General features: G+C 37.6%; 1 protein-coding gene across 1 annotated transcript in view; it reads left to right on the forward strand.

Annotated features, from left to right (window-relative positions):
• LOC137502871 (zinc finger protein 184-like) overlaps window positions 1-20,092 on the forward strand; it is an 88,422-nt gene that overhangs the window by 53,135 nt on the left and 15,195 nt on the right. Inside the window, exons 4-5 of the mRNA XM_068230030.1 lie at window positions 9,175-9,257; window positions 16,602-17,071. Coding sequence (XP_068086131.1) covers window positions 9,175-9,257; window positions 16,602-17,071 — 553 coding nt within the window. The remainder of the gene's footprint in view (window positions 1-9,174; window positions 9,258-16,601; window positions 17,072-20,092) is intronic.

The following is a 20,092-nucleotide window of genomic DNA, read 5'->3' on the forward strand; positions in this document are numbered from 1 at the left end:
ATCACCTATTCTTGTGGTGACTGCAGCAACTGAATTGACCTTATCATGCGGCACCATGGTCTCCGACTAAGAAAGTATGTGAATGTCATGTCATCTGTGTACCACCTCAGCATAAGGTAGTCATAGCGGATTTAATGCATCATAGAGGTGGAGGGATAAATGCCCCCGAGAAGATCAAGTGGTGGTAGCTTAAATACTAGAAGGAGGCCCTAGCAGACAGCATAAATTTTACTTTCGTTGACCTGAATGCAATTGACAACATGTGGTCACATTCTACTGATCTTTCACTGCAACCATCACAGTAAACTTGGGTACAACATAACCTAGTGCCTACTGTATTGAAAATCAAATGTTTTTATGGATGATTCCAGTCCAAGAAGAGGTGTAAGAAAAGACAAAGACATACTGTATATAAACTGGGTTTCACAAAAGACTCCAGAACACAGGGAAAGAATTATCTTTGCCGAACATGTGGCTAAGAAATCTGTTGCTGAATCGAGGTGCACTCACTGTAATGACCTGTGTACAAGGTGTATCAGAACTATACTGATGAAGAAATCAGGCATGCTGTTTGTATGATGTTGCGAATGATGGTGCAGTTTCCCCAGGGACTTTTGTCTCTTCGAGAAAATGAAGTTATCTTATTACATCCGGGCATGCAGTTTAAATTGACGAACTTGCTGTATTTGCTATGCCAGCGAGTCAGCCACTGTGCGTCAGAAGACAGAAGGGGGAGGAAGTGAAAATTTGGAGACAGAGGTAATGCTCATTGCAAATGCACAAGTTTCTCGTTCATTTTGCATAGTCACTTCCGAGCTCAGGTAGGAAGTGTACAGTTTGTTCTACACAAATTGACTACTATGTGAACCTCATAAAAAGGGAAGGCACACTTGTACCTAGAATAGAGGCAACTTTCCAAATGTTCACCACACAGTACACATCCTGAACAGTGTCCAAAGTCACTCACTACTACACCATTGTGAACTATGCACCAAAGTAGGAGGGGGCCATATTGAACATCTGCTGTAATCAAACCATTGGGCGTGTTGATTCCTTCATTCAATATTTCATTGAATTTACAGTGGTGTGAGTGAAGGAATCCACAATCGCGACGTGGCAGCATTGCATCTTCGAGCATGTTAATTAATTTAGAATATTACTGCAACAAACAGATGAGAGGAGGAATAATCTGGTGCTTACCTTGACTGACGAGTGTGTTCTTTAATTGTGTGTGCAGTTACGGCTCTTTAATAAATGAACTGTGGATATTGCCTGTTAGAGACAATCCTATCAAAGTCGTATAAGGGAATTTTTTATACGTGCAAAGTCTTATCTTCTGTTTGCATCATACACTCCACCACCCCTCCCTTCCCTTCTCTTCCCTGAAACATGGCAGCAGCTCGTCAGTTTGAATCGGGCACCCGGAAGTAACAATTTAACCTTGTTTTCCCAAAAAGAATAATTTTCCCCGCCAGTCTGATTGAACCATTGTTCTTAACATAACACAAAGAGCATCCTTGATTTTTTATATTAGAATAGTTCTGATAATCACTGTACACCACTGAACTGAAAGGAAGGAGAAGAGAACTATTTTCCAGCTGATCGAATTTGACACTAGTATTGAGCACTCTGTGTGCATTTGAGGCAAAGATGGCCAGTGATTACAGGACAAACAAGAAATCGACAAACATTGGCAACAACATTTAACCCTATTCCAGGCAGTATGTCCCATCTTATACATCATCTCAAAGGAATTCCTATGAAGAACCAGAATGCACCAGGTCCAGATGACCTTCCAACAAACTTCTGGAGGTTGTAGCAATTTGAAGAACTCATTATCAACTAGCTGACAAGCTTGTTCAGTGCGAGAGTTGAGTCTGGCTCTGTTCCTAGTCATTGGGATACAAACATCCTTGTGCCTATTTTTAAGCAGAGTGACGATCCAGCAGGATGTGCAAATTACTGTCCAATTTGCCCCCAATTGTACATGAGAAGATCTTCAGAGTATCCTTCATTATTGACTGGGTGAAATCTTCGGCATTATTCCTTGTTGCTTGTTGTTTAAAGGGGCCTAACATTGAAGGTCATCGTCCCAGGCCTTATTGCTAACCAATGCATCTTCATTAAGGATGCTGGAACATCTCATGCCATTTGCACTGCCAGAATGCTAATAGAAAAACACTGAGAGCTTCAGCAGGCAGTGTACCTTGCCTTCCTTGTTCTTGAAATGACTTTCGACCGTGTTCCAGACCGGGTGATCTGGTCTGCACTCGTGACCATGGTGTATCAGAAATGCTTATAATTTGGATCAAGATGCTATGCACGAACACCAGAGGTTTGGTGGGTTGCAATGCCAGCTTCTCAGTGAAAGTTGTTGTGTACTCCAATGGTCCACTCTGTCTCCATTGCCCTTTGTCCTCAGCATGGACACCACTGCATGGGACCTGCAAAGGAGTGTTCCTAAGAGTCTCCTATATGCAGATGATGTTGCACTTGCTGATAGACCCAGAATGGGACTGCAGCATCAAGGTGAAGATTGGTATACCTGTTTCTCACAATACAACCTTTGAATGAACAAAAAGAACAGTGAATACTTGGAGTCATCCGAACCATCTAATGGCTCCATCCAAGTTGATTCAAGTATCTGGGATCTTGCCTACAGACAGATAGTGGGGTAGTTGTTGAAGTGCGAATTATGATAAAGGCAGCATGGATGAGATGAAGGGAAGTCACAGACACACTCTGTGACTGAAGGATGCCACTACATCTGAAGTCCAGAATACACTGCATGGTACTACATCTTGTTGTGTACGGTGTTGAATGTCGACAGACTGTGAAAGGTATGAAGTAGCAATTATACAGCATGGGAATGAAATGAAATGGTGTTTGGCTTTTAGTGCCGGGAGTGTCCGAGGAAAAGTTCGGCTCGCCACATCCAGGTCTTTTGATTTGACGTCCGTAGGCGACCTGCGCGTCGTGATGAGGATGAAATGATGATGAAGACGACACATACACCCAGCCCCCATGCCAACGAAATTAACCAATTAAGGTGAAAATTCCCGACCCTGCAGGGAATCAAACCCGGGACCCCTGTGACCAAAGGCCAGCACGCTAACCATTTAGCCATGGAGCCGGACACAACATGGGAATGTGTATATTCCATTAGTCAATGGGGATCACAGTCCTGCATCACGTAAAAAAGGCACCGTTCACCAGCAAATGGGCATCGCACCCGTCACTCGTAAGGCATAGGATATGTCACCAGTGTTGTGGTCATGTTCTTTTGCAGTACCTGATGCAGTTGACAATTTTCACCCAATCTTTTGAAATTACTTTGCAATGTACACATAGACCTACAATAAAAAATTGACATTGAAATTAAGATACAAAATTTTAAACTAGAAATTCTGCTGGGAGTGGCAAAATTTCTGGGCATATATGAAAGTCAGTTCGTTGAGATATAGAACCAAATCTGTAGTGCTTAATTGATTATTATTCTAGATGAATGAAGAATTAGTGTAGTAGCACCCTGTGTATAAAGAAAATGTGATAAACATAAAGCCATTAATTACACACTTGTCGTCTTGACTGGTGTTGCATGCAAGCTCTTGAAATGCATCCTTTCTGATTATATTATACACATTTACAAAATTACGAACTGGTTCGATAGAAGGTAGTTCAGGTTTAGGAAACATTATTCCACTGAAGATCATCCTTAGATTCCAGCAAGATATAGCAAATATATTATATTCAGGAGGTCAAATATATCATGATTGACATGTCAAAGGCTTTTGATAGGATAGATCTTGGGAGACTACTGACAAAAATTAGTGCATTTGGGCTAGATAAAATAGTGACGAATTGGGTGGCTATAAAGATATGGCCAAACTATTAGAGTAAACATTAAAAATTTGAGAATTGAACACATAAGATGTTACCAATTTTAAAGTTTATGACTTTAGTACCTTTTTGGTATGCATCCCCTTAGCTTTAATTAGTCACTTGATTCAACTGGGCATATCCTCAATCAGTATTTTACGCCGACTCTTTAAATCGTCATCATTAAACCAGATCTGAACGAGCTTCTCAATCAAGCGAACTTTTGTTGTTATGTTTGTTTTTCGGATTTGTTCTTTGCTGTCGGCCAAAGATTTTCTATGGGGGTCATATCTGGACTGTTTGTTGGCCAATCAAGCACTTTTACATTGTTTTCCTTTAAAAATGTCATTACTTTTTTTGCTTTGTGGCTAGGAGCCCCTTCTTGCATAAATATAAATTCACTTAGGCCAAACCACTCTTACACCTGAGGTAGCAGACGGGTTCTTAATACTATACCATGGCTAATAGGAGAACCAAGTGTGATGATTCAACCATTGTAGTGTGGTAATTTGTGGATCCGCCACTGCGAGCACTCCAAGCGACGGTGTCAAACACGTGCTCCAGTAGTACCGGCAAGACATGTGTAGGAAAGTGCGGGAGATGTTATTGTGCGAGATATTTCAAGTCAAGATGAGTTTTCTACTAACAACACCTTTGCATCCAATAGAACCTTGGAATCACTGATGGTTACCCTGCAGAGTACTTTGGAAATGTGTGAATGGCTTTGGGAATGACGTTATAAGTATGTGTTAACAGGAAAGCTCACCCAGGATCCCTTGGAATGGCACTTATGCGTTCTTTCAGTTAAGATGATCATCCATCGACAATAGATTTAGTTCATTTGCATGTACATCAGTGTGTCTACATCCCTATAAAGCAGCCTTTAAATGTAGGAGGAAATTGCGAACCGAAACAGGAGATGATCTTGACCTCGTATGTTAATCAGATGCGTATGTTAGCCTGGAATGTGGAAGTGCATAATGAGATAGTGAAACAATCAGTGGTAACTTCCATTCAGCAAAACATTGTGGTTCAAGATGAAGTAAATGTCAAAGACTGGGAAAGTTCTGTACCTGAATTTGATAGCGCAGTTCGAAACTCTTCAATTGAGACGTGTTTATTGTACCATTTGGCTGGGTACGTTGTTAATCACTTCTAAATTGATTAAATGTTCGCCTTGTGCCCATTCTCTATGTGATAATAATCAAAGTACATTTTCAGTTCTCTCCGAAATAAAAGACTACGGTTCAAGCAAAAATGAAGTGTTTTTAACATGCCCTTCGAAAAGTATATGTGACAATCTTTCCCAAGCCGAGAAAGTAAATAGTGGAAAACTGAACTAAAAATCGATGTGGGGCAAAATGTTTTTGATTGTATAGATTCTATAGACACAATTTCAGTTGATCCTTCAGGAGCTGGCTGTTGTCTTCAACATGTTATGGATATAATCCCCAGACTTGTTTATCATTATCTGAAGTGCTGATTTTTCTTCACAATGAAATAAATCCGGCGAGATTTACAATCTCGGGCATCCGCCAAATCTTCACGCAAGCTTTTGAAAGTCCAGTAACCGATAAACTGAGTTGGTAGGTAGAGTATTACCTTTAAATAGTTAATGAATGTTTGTTTTAATATGCTGGAGTTGTGTTATTTATGTATATGTACACTCAAGTAACTTGTGTTTTTTGTAACATGTGATGAAGGTCGTAGCCCTTATTTCCATGTATGATATTTTTCCATTGTTCTCTGCCGTGATATTTTAATTGTAATCTCTCATTTAAAAAAAAGACAGTGTATATACTTACCAGTTATGGAGTAATACGTTTCCTGTGTCACTATTCCTAAGACCAGCTGATCGGTACTGTGGACGTACCACATTCTAGCGTTGCCTGGTGGGGCGCGCTTGAATTTGATGAGTCTTCACACTTGTTCTTCTATTCGTCATGACTATACTGTTCACATCTCAATATATAATATATATACAAACAATATATAAACATCCACAGCCATACCAGGAAAACACACTCCAGACCATCACTGAAGTTGGATGCTTCACTCACTGCTTGAAACAATCTGGATGGAATGCTTCTCCATCTTTTCTTCTGACATATTGACTTGTCTCTTCTTCGACACTAAATACTGTTTCATCACTAAAACAAACCTGACATTACATAAACAAATAAGCCTAGCATTAAATGCAATAAGCTGTACAGTTTCAAAGAAAAATTTCATACTTGTTGTGTATGGTTACATCAGTTAGATTGTGTTAAAAATGGAATAATGAATGATAATTTAGGAATCACAGTTATTCTCATGGACTTGCCTTTTTTCCAGTCATTAGATAACCAGTTCTGGAGATTCTTGGCTCACTGGAACCTCTTTGCAACCATAGCAGGCGTAATCTTTGCTTTTCTTCAAGGTTGTCTTGCTTTCATTCCGGCATTAAACAGCTCTCGTCTCACAGTCCTGGCTGATACAAATGACCCACACTCTTCTAATTTCTTACATAAATATTAACTAGTAGCCTTGTAATTGTTTACTGACAAATGATTCAGTTTTTGCTTACTCTTGGGGGTTAGTTTCATCTTTTGCCTACAGTTTCCAACATATTGTTGACATTTGGTCTTCCTCTTGTCTTCAAATTTTAAAATTTACTAACAGTATGTTGTGTTATTTGCAATCTAGAAGCTATTTCTTGCTGTGAATAACATTTCTCAACAAGTAGCTCTCTGACAATGCCTATCCTTCTTGCCGAGATATCCTTTTGTCTCCCCATAACCTCAAAATTTGACAGTTCTCTAGAACCATTCTTAAAAAACATCAACTGAACTCATGAATAGTATCAATAATGCAGGTAACTTACAGAATGCACAGTCTTTACAATAGGTCACATTATTTACTTCCATACAACAACAATATACAGGTGTAGACGATAATCAACAGAACATGAGCACCAACAAAAATGACACAAAAGCAACTGAGTAATGAAATTGCATTGTGGTTCTCACTGCAGCCGCTGTATGAAAAAATACATTTCAAAGGACAAGGATATCCCAAGGGGTAACTTTACCACCAAACATGTTTAAGGATTAGGTTGTAAAGGTCGATAATTTACATAAAGATAGAAATATTCCTTTTACCCTAATAATTAGGCCACATCTGGTGTATTTCTAGAAAATAGAACTCAGAGCATTGGAGTAGGTGAAGCTTTATTTGATCCTGTAACAATTATGGGATTGGGTCCCACAGGGCAATATTATGAAACCTTTATTTCCTTATATATAAACTGAATGAATTGTGAACTTTAATCAGAGATAAGGCTCTTTGTAATAAAGAAGTTTTAAGATTGTGAGTGACTACAAAAAACCTTGACAATACTGTAAGATGAACATTAGTCAATGTTATGTTGGTAAACTGGGTGGAAAGCCACGTTCTATGTTTCACAAATAGAGTCCTTTTTGGTTTCATTATTGTGTTTATGGTGTGAATGATCCTCATGGGGATCTCTGTAAGTACCTAGATATCCATAATAAGGATAGATCTTCCTTGTGGTAATCACATAAACAGGATTGAAAATAACATTTACAGATCTCTTAATATGATTATGAGGTTATTTTGGAGTTGTGAAAGGGAGGGCATATAAATCTCCAGCAAGGCCACAATGAGAGTATGAGACCATCACCAGTATTACTTGATCAGAGAACAGGAAATAATCCACAGAAACAGCTCTATTTTCTGAGGGTGATTTCTAACAAAAGAGTTGTGTTACAGAGATTTTGCAAAGTTTTGGCTGGGAAGACTTGGAGAAAGGAGACAAGCTGTTCATTTAAGCAGTATACTCTGAGATGTCATTGGAGAGATGGCTTGGAATGACATTAGTTTATGAATAAATTTAAGTCATGTTCTTTAAATGTAGGAAAGGTCACAACATGAAGATAAGTTGGAATTCAAGGGAACAAATTTTGGCAAATATTCACTTATAGGAAGATGATTTACTGATTGAAATAATTTACCAAGGAAGTTGTTTCATATATGTCCACAATTTTTTTCTACATAAACAAACAACAGTCCTAAGTGCTGTTGATTGATTGATTGATTGATTGATTGATTGATTGATTGATTGATTGATTGATTGATTGATTGATTGATTGATTTTGGTCTTAATGTGATGTACAGAGAGGGATGATGGATATTTCAATGGTTATATTTAAGAATTGTGCACTTGTTGAGAAAGTGGTAGGAATAATGCAGGATTATTTGATATTACAGTGAAGTGTTTTGGGAAAGAAAGTATATAGGAACATGGAAATGAACAAAGAGGTGATGAGTCAAGTCGTGTGTAGGAAGATGTGAACAGAGGAATGTGAATATGAGAGGATAAAGAAAATAGCTAGTCATTGTGGAAATAGGGATCAACAGTGAAAGAGGAGCAAGGAATGGTATTGGGTAATGATTTGGATATATTATTATTATTATTATTATTATTATTATTATTATTATTATTATTATTATTATTATTATTATTATTCCTTAAATTGTACATGTAATGTACATGGAAGTGCCTCCATCCCCACATGAATGTGTACATATACTCTGCTGAATATTCACAAATATGTAGGCAATTTTAAATTTTCATATTTACAAATGTCCCTCCTTTTGTATTGCTACCTTGTCTACTGCTATCCTACTACAGTGTGTTCCTTTTCATGGTCTTATCTCTCTTATCAGTTGTCTGAAAAGCAGTGGAAAAAGGGAATCTGGGTTAAGATGCAGCAGGTCATTATGGAAGTTAGATTCCAAAAAGGGTAAAAAAAATAAAATTGAATGCTATGTAAATTTTAATCTAATAGCAGTGTATAGTATTATTTGAAGTAATTACACATGTTGTATATGAGTTGATTATGTTTGTAAATACAGAAGATGTTATGAGTAGAATTTTGTAAATAATGTAAATTTATAAAGGATGAGTTGTGTGCATAATAGAAAAATATTCGTGTAAATTGTATAATACTGTATTTTAGAAAACTGTCGTCTTCTCTGTTCATTTAACATTTAGTGCTTGATAATAATGTATTTTTGTGTACCATTTGCCACCAATGCAGACACCTCTTTTGCATTTAGAGCAATTTCGATTTAATTGTTCCTTTCCATTCTTATATATTTTTAAAAAAGGGAGATAAATTAATTATACTCTTCTTGTGACACTATGAAATTTATTTTCTCTGCTGTTTCTTGTTTAGGCCTATATATTTTTATTCCCTTCTTTATTCTACTCGTCTTATTTCTTACTTATAGCTGTCAGAAGATATTAAGGAGGAAATATTCATAGAAGAACATACTGATGATCAGCTGTTGCCATACATCAAAGAAGAAACAAAGTACGTACACTGCAAATCCTATACAGTATGGAATAGGTTGTACCTATTCATAGTTGAGTTCAGTATTGGTTGGTTTATCTCCAAAATGTGGCCATTTTCATCAGTTTAATCCTTTCTTTACAAGGTTACATTCAAACACTATCTTAAAATTCTATTGTTTAAAGGTATCTAAAATATTCAGGTACTTTATGATCATACTTAATGTTCTGTCATGTTGTTTTTTTGAATAAATGTCTAATAAAGAATTTCTGGTAAAGCTAGATATTTTTGGAGAGTATTTGTTTACAATACATTTAAGCAACCATGAAAAGTGAACAAAGAGGTGACATGTCAAGTCACGTATAGAAAGAAGGGAACAGGGGAATGTGAGTATAACAGGATAAAGAAAATAGCTAGACATTGTGGAAATGTCACTGTCACTGCATCATTTGTTCATCACATTCTTATCACCTGAAATGCCGTCTGCAACTATTACCTGCAGATATTCTCAGTAATTCTGTTTGTTTGTACCAACAGTGACACACAGGGAAAGCCATGTTTGTAGAATATAAACTAAATCTACAAATTCATAATTGTTAGGTTTTATGTACATTGTCAACAATATAATATCAAACTAACATAATTAGGTTCATTAATCAACATTATGATGGCTGAGATCAATAGTGTGATAACTCAAAAAAATGTAATTTTAAAGTATTTATTTGTTTGGATTCTTTTCTTTATGATCTTTTCTGTTCTCTTGTTTGTTAAGTCAGATTCCTCCATTTGTGGGTGCCAGAGCAGATAATGTGTTGTGGAAATGAAACTATCAGTCAGTAGATATCATAGGTTTCAAATAAACTTCTACATTCTTTTCTTGTTGGATACAGTGTGAAATGATCTTTGATAAACCGTGGAAATGATTGTATAATCACGGATTGTTGCTCTCAACCGAGCCCTTGTATTTGCAGGTCCTGCAATGGCTAGTCATAACCTAAGGTTTCACTTCAAACCAGATTAGTGATGGAAACTACGAATTCTGAAAGCTTTATTTGATTTTGAGGGTGGTTAGAGTCTTTTCGACTGTTATGCGATGTATTGACTTGTTCCTATTGTACATTCTCAAGAAATATTCATTTCAGTCCTCAGAACTGCCCAGTACCAGCCTACATTCTCACTAGTCAGAGTAGAACCGTGCACACAACTGAAGATCGCCCAAATACGTCAACTCTTCGAGGTTAAGATTCTGCTGTTTCTTTGTAATTCTTGTGTAACAGGACACAATAGGCCACGTTAGAGAACAGTCTTGTATAATGACCACCAATAAAAATGTTGCTTATGAATACTTTTCACACATAAAATGCATATTTCTAATTTTGGTTGGAGTTTAGTTTCTTCCTCCTAAACATTTCTTGTGCAGAACTACTCTTGAACCAGACAAGCAACATGCTTTTTGTGTGTTTTCTTTTTCCTTGATATATAAGGCAGAGGACAGTCCATTTTCTTTATAGCGTAGTCCATTGTGTATCATAGATTTTAGATGCTTCTGAAGGATTCAGTTGACCGGATCTTATCTACTGCTTCCCACTTTGTTTTATATCTTACCTCAGGAGCTATGTTATCGTGACTCTCATTTCAGCAGTCTACGAAAGCAACTTAAATGACTTCTTATAAAATGTCATAAGATTTGCCCTGTCAATTTGGTACTGAACTATATAAGAACAGGTTTTAAGATTAATAAAATTTTCTAATTGTTTATTTGTGGAAAGACACATATTTCTGAGCTAACCAATTAGTGATGGGATTACCTTCCATTTGTGGAGAGATGCATCGCCCTGAGGTAAATAATTAGTGATGAGGCTAACTTCCATTTGTTTAGGGACACATGGTCCTGAACTAACAACTTAGTGATGCAGTTTCCTTCCACATGTAGAGTGTCAAGTGTCACATGGTGCTGAGTCGACCACTTTGTGCCACTCCTCCATGGTCTTCATATTTATAGACTTGATTGAGATGAAAATAACAAATTGATTATTCTGATCGTTTGCTATCTATGATGGATGTAAGCAGAAATATGAATTGCAAAATTCCATTCAGGCTAGAATACACTGACCATGGACCAGCACATTTCAGACGCACCCACCACCCTTGTACGCCTTAATAATATTGATCCAGATATTAAGTTTACAATAGAATCAGAGGTCAACAGAGTCCTTAACTTCTTAGATTTAACCATCACTCGGCTCCCGCATTCCTTTAAACACAGGATCTATAGAAAACAAACACATACCGCTACAACCATTCATAATGACTCCATACACCCACCCAGCCAAAAGCTGGCAACCTATAATAGTATGATACACCGGGATTTTAGTATTCCCATGTCAAAATCAGACTTAAATAGAGAACTAAAAACAATACGTAGCATTGCAGCCAAAACGGCTATAATCGTAGTTCCATAGAACGAATAATTTATAAGTTCAAGCACAGACCGAAATCAAATGTACAAAAAGAAGTAACTAGACCAAAAGTCTACTCAACATTCACATTTAATCCTAACATCTGTAGAATTACAAAAATATTCAAGAAAAATATAAACATTTCTTTTAAAACCAACAACAGAAATCTTGACATATTTCATAACGCTAAACTAGTCAATGCACCAAACCCATATGATAAATCGGGCCTATACAGATTTCACTGTAACAGCTGCGATAGTACATACATTGGACAAACAGGGAGATCCTTTAAGGTTAGGTATAATGAGCACGTCAACGCCATTAAATATAGGAGATTTTCAGCTATAGGACAACACATAAATGACTATAAACATAGTTTTCATGACATCAACCATGATATTGACGTCGTAGAAATAATGGGAAAAGGGCTCTTAATTGACATAACGGAACAATGTTTCATATCACTGGATCAGTATTTTAAGCCTAATTATAATCTTAATGAGGTATCTGAAAAACCCACGATATTGTTTGACACGCTCATTTCAGTGATCAACAATTTTAAAAGACCAATTAATCAACCAGTACACAAAATGGTGCGCAATATGCTCATCTACCATCCCCTCCGTCATCCACGCCCTCCCGACCAATAACCTCGCATTACCGCGATCCCCCTTCCCCTACATAACATGCTCCACCCCTCTTCTAGTACTCGTAGTCTGTTATCTGCCTTTCCACTAGACAGTTCCTCTCCAGCTTTATTTTCGACAACTTAGTGCTTGAGGTGAGTTTCTATTTAAATAGAAATAGTGCCTTCTCAACTTAGTATTTCTTATGCTAATACGTAGTATATATTTCTTTTCCCCTAGGTCCGTCTTGGATCGAGGTATTTCTAGAACCTCAAAGACCTTGAATGTAATGGTCCAAGAAATTTCGGTTCACCAGTCCACTCCTATCAAATCGATCTACATTCTAAGAACACTAGCATAAAAGATGGAACATTACGTATATGAATATTGCTCAACGACATTATATTACGAAATAAGAAATTCATTTAATTCAAATTCCACCTAAAACAGTGAACCAAAATCAATTCTAAGAGGAACTGTTTTGCTCACTAAAAATCTTTACTACAAGGGACCTCTATAATGGACAAATAATGTTTTAAAGTCTAAAATAATATCAGCCGAACTTATCATTTTACTCGAATTGTTGTTAAATAACCAAACTGTATTAACACAAGACGTAATTACCAAAACTTATACTGTAACATATCACTATACCTAGTACAAATAGGTTATTGTTTCCAATTTGACAGTAGGCGAACTCATTTTAACTGCATGTCAGTTTTAGGTACTTTTGATGAAAAATACACAATTGTCTTTAACCGCCTAGTAATTATAAAAGTTTTCAAAGATTGAAATTTTTTAACTGGATGCTCAATTAGCATTTTGTAATATTTATAAAAAACGTGATAAAAGCTTTAACTTTAGTCAAAAAATTGTATAGAAGAAATAAGTCATAGTATGTCGCATATAGTATGCTACCAATTTTAATCTTAATTTTTATTGAGTACACCAAATTTTTAATAGTTATGTAAGAATATGTTCAATTTTTATATATATGTATGTTGTAAGTCATGTTAATATTGTACTTAAGCCTTGTCACAAAGTTTCCTATGGCTGATGATGGCATACAAATTTTTTGAATAGTAATAAATTCGTGATGTTTTAATGACGTCACATTGTATTTGTATTGAAAAGGTGGACATAATTATCCTCAATTTATAGTGTAAATCTAGATTCAATACGGACCAAAATGAAGTTCTTAACTTTAAACATAAAACATATGGCGTAAAATCCAGTGTTTTATTTTCTGCCCCCTGTTGTCTAGTGGTATCAACATCAATGTCTTGTGTGATGGTCAAGAAGTCTAGCCTTTCGTATCTGGAATCAGTGTCCCCCCTTCTATTTGTTCACTTATTTTCTCCTAAGAGTGCAGCAACAACACGTGGTCGAGCCTTCCACTACTTTGCTTGTAAGGAAGTCATGCATTCGACTGGGCCATGTGAATTTAGTTCATACAGCATTAATTGAGAAGTGCCGCTTCATGTTACAATGTATTTTGGCCTGTGTGATTGACTTTTCACATGTGCCTGATCTGACCTTTAACCAAGAAATTTGTATTTCTTGCTCTTCTTTCCTAGAATATGCAGAACTACTCTGTGGTGGGGAGACAGGCACAGACTTGGATGCTATCCAGCGATGTTATCATTCCACTAATCACTTTGTCAGTGATCTTTTGAAATGAAAGGAATCTCATTCTTTCCTTTACATAGCAGCAATATCTACGATGGTGAAATACAATGTCCTGTCATCTCGAGTTTTGGCTCAAACCTTGAATTTCATGCTCCTTCTAGCTGTAGTGTTAAAGGAACACTATTAGAATATTCAAGGACATGGTAGCTTGCATTAGTGTTCAAATTCATGATATCAGAACATTGTAATAAAACACTACTTCCAAGGCCATGTTCTTTGCCACCTTCATAATGTCTATGACAGCACTATCTGGAGGGGAAAGAAAGCGTCAGTGTTAGGGAAAGAGCTGTCATCTGCTTGTTATATTCCAGCTTTTCCAGGATTTCATCAGGATTAGTGTTTTCCATGTTGCTTACAGCCTCTATTAAAGACAGCAATTAACCCTTTGGATGCCGACCCATAATAGGTCATCATATGCATAGAATGCCAAGCATGTTTCAATGGATTTTGCATCACTGTATAAAATATTTTATTTACGTCTCAGTTTAAAAGATATTTAGGTAAAATTTGGTATGTGAGCTTGATATACTCCAAGGAATATAAACATGTGACTTGCATTTCAAGAAACAAAATTTTGTGGAATAATATGCACAAAAATATTATTATTTTTTATTTAAAACAAGGAAAAACTTAATTTGAAATTAAGTAGCACATTTTACACTAAACTCAAAGTGACTAAGTGAAGATATTTAATCTTAACTCATATCTGTGATCATATATACCAATTTATGTTGTTAATGTAGGTCTACTTTACAATTTATTAACTAATTTCCAAAAACATTGAACATGTGGAGAGAAAGACACGAACAGTGTAACCTGTCAATGATTGAATATTTTATGAATTTTGAGAGAGTAATAGTTATCATTTGAAAGAACTGTGTCTAGTAGCAGTATTTGTTACTACAGAACAGTTCAGAAGATCAGAACAACATACAAAATCAAGTAATAGTGTCAGAAATGGAAGTGTAAAGAACAGATTGAAATATTCTATGGGCGGAGCATCAGATTGAGGTAGGCCTATGTGTTTAGGCCCTGGGATTTGATAAAAATGGCGGGGATGGACAACATTACTTTCAGGGAATATGCATTCTGTCCAAGAATCATCTAATTCACCGTCACTGTCATTTTCATTAGCACTGTCACTATAGCTCTTTGACATTGCACGAAATGTTGTAAGCCCATTAGCCAATGGCACGGCTTCATCATTCTCTGGTGCGCTACCTGACGACCCCAAAATATCATAATCATCACTTTCGATAAAATTAGAGTCGCTTACATCTTCAAAGCAACCCAAAAGTTCCTCAATTTCTTCTCCCGAATTAGGCCTACGTGACGACATGCCTTGTTGTGATAATTGTACTATTTACAACTTTACTATGACCTAAATAAATTGCTAGGTAATTATAACTGCGGTATAAATAATAATAAACTTAATATATTATGAAAAATAACTCAAATGTGTCAATTAGAACGTAAAATTATTGAAAACAAGTCACAACAAGCGGAGCTAAACAAACAAGGAGGCTGGCATATTGGATCATAGATGTCAAGCGCTCACAGATCATACACTCGCAATCGACGAGTAAACTAGCAAAAATGAAGCTATGCCAGTGCCATCTAATGACATAAGAAGGAATTACAAACATTCTACCTTCTTTCTACTTGATTTGCGACGAAATCTAGCGCCTTACTACATAACTACACCACTTATAAGAGGGTGCCGATGGAATCGGCATCCTGGCATTTTTCGTACAGAATGTAAGTGCCGATGCATCGGCATCTTGGCAGTGTAAGAGTTAAGACAGACTGATGTAATACATGGTAGTAAGTATGAACTTCCTTGTATAAACCTACCGTCCGGTATGTAGGACGGTTCTCTTTTATTGCATATCAAAGCTATGTAATTAGAAATAACCACAATGTCACGTAATAGTATGCTACACTGATATGACAACAATGTATAAATACTATAGGTATGTTTGCATGACAGTAAATAACATTCATAAAAAGATTAGCCATGGTTCAGCAGATCTTGCTGTCAGCAAATAATGTCCTCAACTTATTAACATTTACAACAGATTCTCTCAGACAACCTCAGCAAAAAAAGGCTTTTACAAAAATCATTACTTGCCTGCCACAAAGCGCAGAGTAGTTGAACAAGATCAAAACTCCAAAGCATATATTGTCCTATATGTAGGAATACGGATATATTCAGATTTCAACAGATAAATTTGTGCTGGATTAAAGAGCTTGTATTTCTCCTTTTAGGCTAGACCACTTCTCCTGCATTCTTTAAATGAGGTTGTCTATGAGCCTGTACATCCCTGAATTGTCAGGAGATTCTTGCACATGATATTGTGATTTGAGATAAAAGACACACCACATTCTTGTAACAGTTGATAGCTTTTGAAATTTAAGAATACACTCTGAATTTGTCCTCAGATGATGTTTACTCTCAGGAATGTGATGTAACGAGCTCTCTGGATGGGATATCAGTGTGTGGCATGTATAGTAGCAATTCCCTTGTCTGAGAGTTGCAGTGGAGTTTGCTGTTGAACTACTGATAACATGGGCTTATTTTGTTACTGTAGATCGAGACCCGAGATGAGCAACACAGATCATCAACGTCTGGGTGGCGGAGCACCTTGCTTTAGGTGCAGTGTGTGCAGTAATGTCCTGGCTGGGAAGTTGGACTTCTTGCAACATCTGAAGAGACACAAAGATGATTGCCCCTTCAAGTGCGACCACTGTGGAAAGCTCTCTGGCAGCGGAAGCAGCTTGTGGGAACACCTCAATATCCACCCTCTCCTAGTGTGCGAAGTTTGCCATAAATGCTTTACAAACAGGATCACGCTGACTGATCACTTACGGTTGCATACAGGTAACCACACGGGAGACAAGTCGCATTCCTGCAATGTCTGTGGCAAATCCTTCATTCAGAAAGCCTACCTACCATACCACATGCGTACCCACACAGGTGACAAGCCGTACTACTGCAATGTTTGTAGCAAGTCATTCAACAGGAATTGTCACCTAACACGTCATGTGCTGACTCACACAGGTAAAAGGCCGCCTTCATGTAATGTCTGTGGCAAGTCCTTTACCCGGAAAGAAAGCTTATCAGATCACATACGAACGCACACAGGCGAGAAGCCATATTGTTGCATTATTTGTGCAAAGTCCTTTCGCCAGAGTGGCAAATTTGCTGTTCATATGAGGTCTCACTCAAGCGAGAGGCCATACTGGTGCAATTCCTGTGATACGCGTTTCGTAGATAGAGTTACACTTTGCGAGCACATCTGCTCTCACACAGGAGAGAAACCGTTTTCCTGTAATGTCTGCGGCAAGTCCTTCAGCCGGAAATGCCATCTAATAGATCACGTAAGGACCCACACAGGAGAGAAGCCATACTATTGCATTGTCTGTGGCAAGTCCTTAAGTCAAAAGAGCCTACTAATAAGGCATATACGGACTCACACAGGAGAGAAGCCCTTTTGTTGCGATGTCTGTGGTAAGTCATTCATCCAGAAAGCCCGTCTTACGGTTCACATGCGGACGCACACAGGAGTGAGGCCATACTGGTGCAATGTCTGTGAGAAATCCTTCATTCAGGAAGTCCACCTAGTACATCACATGCGAATACACACAGGAGAGAGGCCGTACTGTTGCGATGTTTGTAGCAAGTCATTCAACACTAAATCTCACCTAACTCGTCATGTACTGTCTCATACAGGCGAAAGGCCACGCAACACAGTGATGAGGAGCCGTACTGGTGCAATGTGTGTGGCAAACTCTTCATCTAGAAGTAAAACTAGCATATGAGCAGTCCCACACAGGCGAGTAGTCTCACCTCTGCAGTATTTGTATTAAGCTCTTTTCAGGGAGAATTCCACTCTCGAAACACATACAGACGAGAAGCCACAATGCTTAAATGTCAGTTCAAAACGTCATCCAGAAAGGCTATATCCTACAATTCACATCCTAATGCACACAGGTGTTAAGGTCAAGACTGTTCAGTAATACGATAAAAAGTTCGAAGAATTATGTAACTTAACCGTGTAATTGTGAACCACACTGGAGAGAAGCTGTGTTTTGTAGCAAATCATTCGCATGCTGCAGTACACTGGCGAGACGGCGGACATGCATAACGTCACGCCGGGATTAAGTGGCAGGAGATTAAATAACGTTATTTTGCTTTACGTCCCACTAACATCTGCTCGAGAGTTCGGAAATTCACACGACCTTCGCCAATTCTAGAGATGTAGCCAGGCACTTGCGATTGCACAAAGCAGAGAAGTAATAATTTCTTTAGCCAGGACGGCACCATTTAAGCACACCACATGATGTACAGCAGAGAGGGGTCCATACCTTTTTGCCATTTTCTCTGAGACAATTTTCAGGTAACATTAAGCCAGATGTGTTTATGAAAGGAGCAAAGGACATTTCATGAGTTATCTCCTCATCGATCACAGATATGACATCCACTTGTTCTCAGCGGTGGATGACTCTTTTTCTGTTTTTGAACTTCAGTAGAAGTGTGCTCAGTAATGCTCAGATGCGTCCAGATGCGGGGATCAGTATTAATCCGGATTAACACAGAAGAATCATATGACAAGGACTAGAATAAAATATTCAAACATTTGAATAAACAGTTCAAGGGAAGTGCCAAATCAAGTCATCCTAGGGTATGTGTTTGAAGAAATTGTTGCTGAAGCTGTGCACAGCTGTGCTCCCTTCTTACATGTCATTAGTGTGTTCCTTTAATAATGAGCAGGCCAGAAGCTCAAAACTGTACCTGCTCCCTCGGCTCTTGTACGATAATACTGTGTCCGTCAACCTGTTATGAATGCAAATTGAAAGTTTAACTTCAGTGCCCAAAGCTATTCATGAAGATCACATAGTTCTCGAGGAGGCGTAAGTAAGGAGTCGTATGTCAACAGCTGCAGTATACTTGTGCATAAGTTTCTCCATTTTTGTTTACCGGGTTACAGAGAATTTTCCACTCGCTTTTCTCTAATGAAACCTCAAATAAGTCACTAAAAATCTCTTATATCTCAACGTTGCAAGTGTTGAAGAGATATACCGAGTACTGAACACTTTTCACTGTCTCACACTGGTATTTGCCTGTTCCAGGTCTTCAGTATGAATTGTTAAATCTTGTGTCTCAGGGGGTATTAATGGCTCTTCGTCACTTCCAGACATGTCTAGCGGGTATCAAGGAAGGCCTACTTACTGAAATTAAAAGCTTACATAATCTGTGTTTATTCAAACAAAAAACAATGAATATGATGGCCATAAACAGTGGTCTGCAGTCAATGACATTAATATAATGCTGTGGTTGGATGATTTAATGATGAAATTAATATCCACAAAAGAAAGCCTGATGGGCTATTTACAGAAAACCACTTCATGGTTAACTAGAAAAAACACAAAATTCAATCTGCTCAGCTCCATAAACAACTGTGCATTATGCCTTCGATTTCTCAATCATCTAAATATCAGGTATTGATCTCCAGACCTTTTTTAATTTAAGCTGTCCACTAACTGACCATCAGCATAGGTCGAGTTACCTGGCCTCTCAATTGAATCCGAGAACCTCCAATTCACATCACTGGGTTATCATTGTCATCCAATAAAATTAGTATTTAAGGTTAAGGAAACATGCCTGATGAAAAAATGACCCTTTACTGAAGTTAATTGAACGTGCCATATGACAAAAGTGAACCTCCAAAATAAGAGGACTTCAAGTGCCAGTGAATTAATTGTGTAACATTACACAACATAAAATAGTATTATTTATATTAAATGTGTGAATTTATATCTCGAACCCAAACAACAGGTTGAAGTTGGTGATTGAAATAAATCCATGAAAACCTGTGAAAAGAAACCCTCTACTACTATGATGTCACCCATGCTATCGTTTTTATAAGGTTTAATCGCCCCAACATAAACTCTACCCATGGGCAACCCTTAAATATTATTTGTCACGAATTTCAACTACGTCCACTTAAGGCACAACAGCCCTTGAAGGGCCTTGGCCTACCAAGCAACCGCTGCTCAGCACGACGAAACCTCTCGGCCA

Source organism: Anabrus simplex, chromosome 13 (genome assembly GCF_040414725.1).
Source record: "Anabrus simplex isolate iqAnaSimp1 chromosome 13, ASM4041472v1, whole genome shotgun sequence".
Lineage (NCBI taxonomy): Eukaryota > Metazoa > Arthropoda > Insecta > Orthoptera > Tettigoniidae > Anabrus > Anabrus simplex.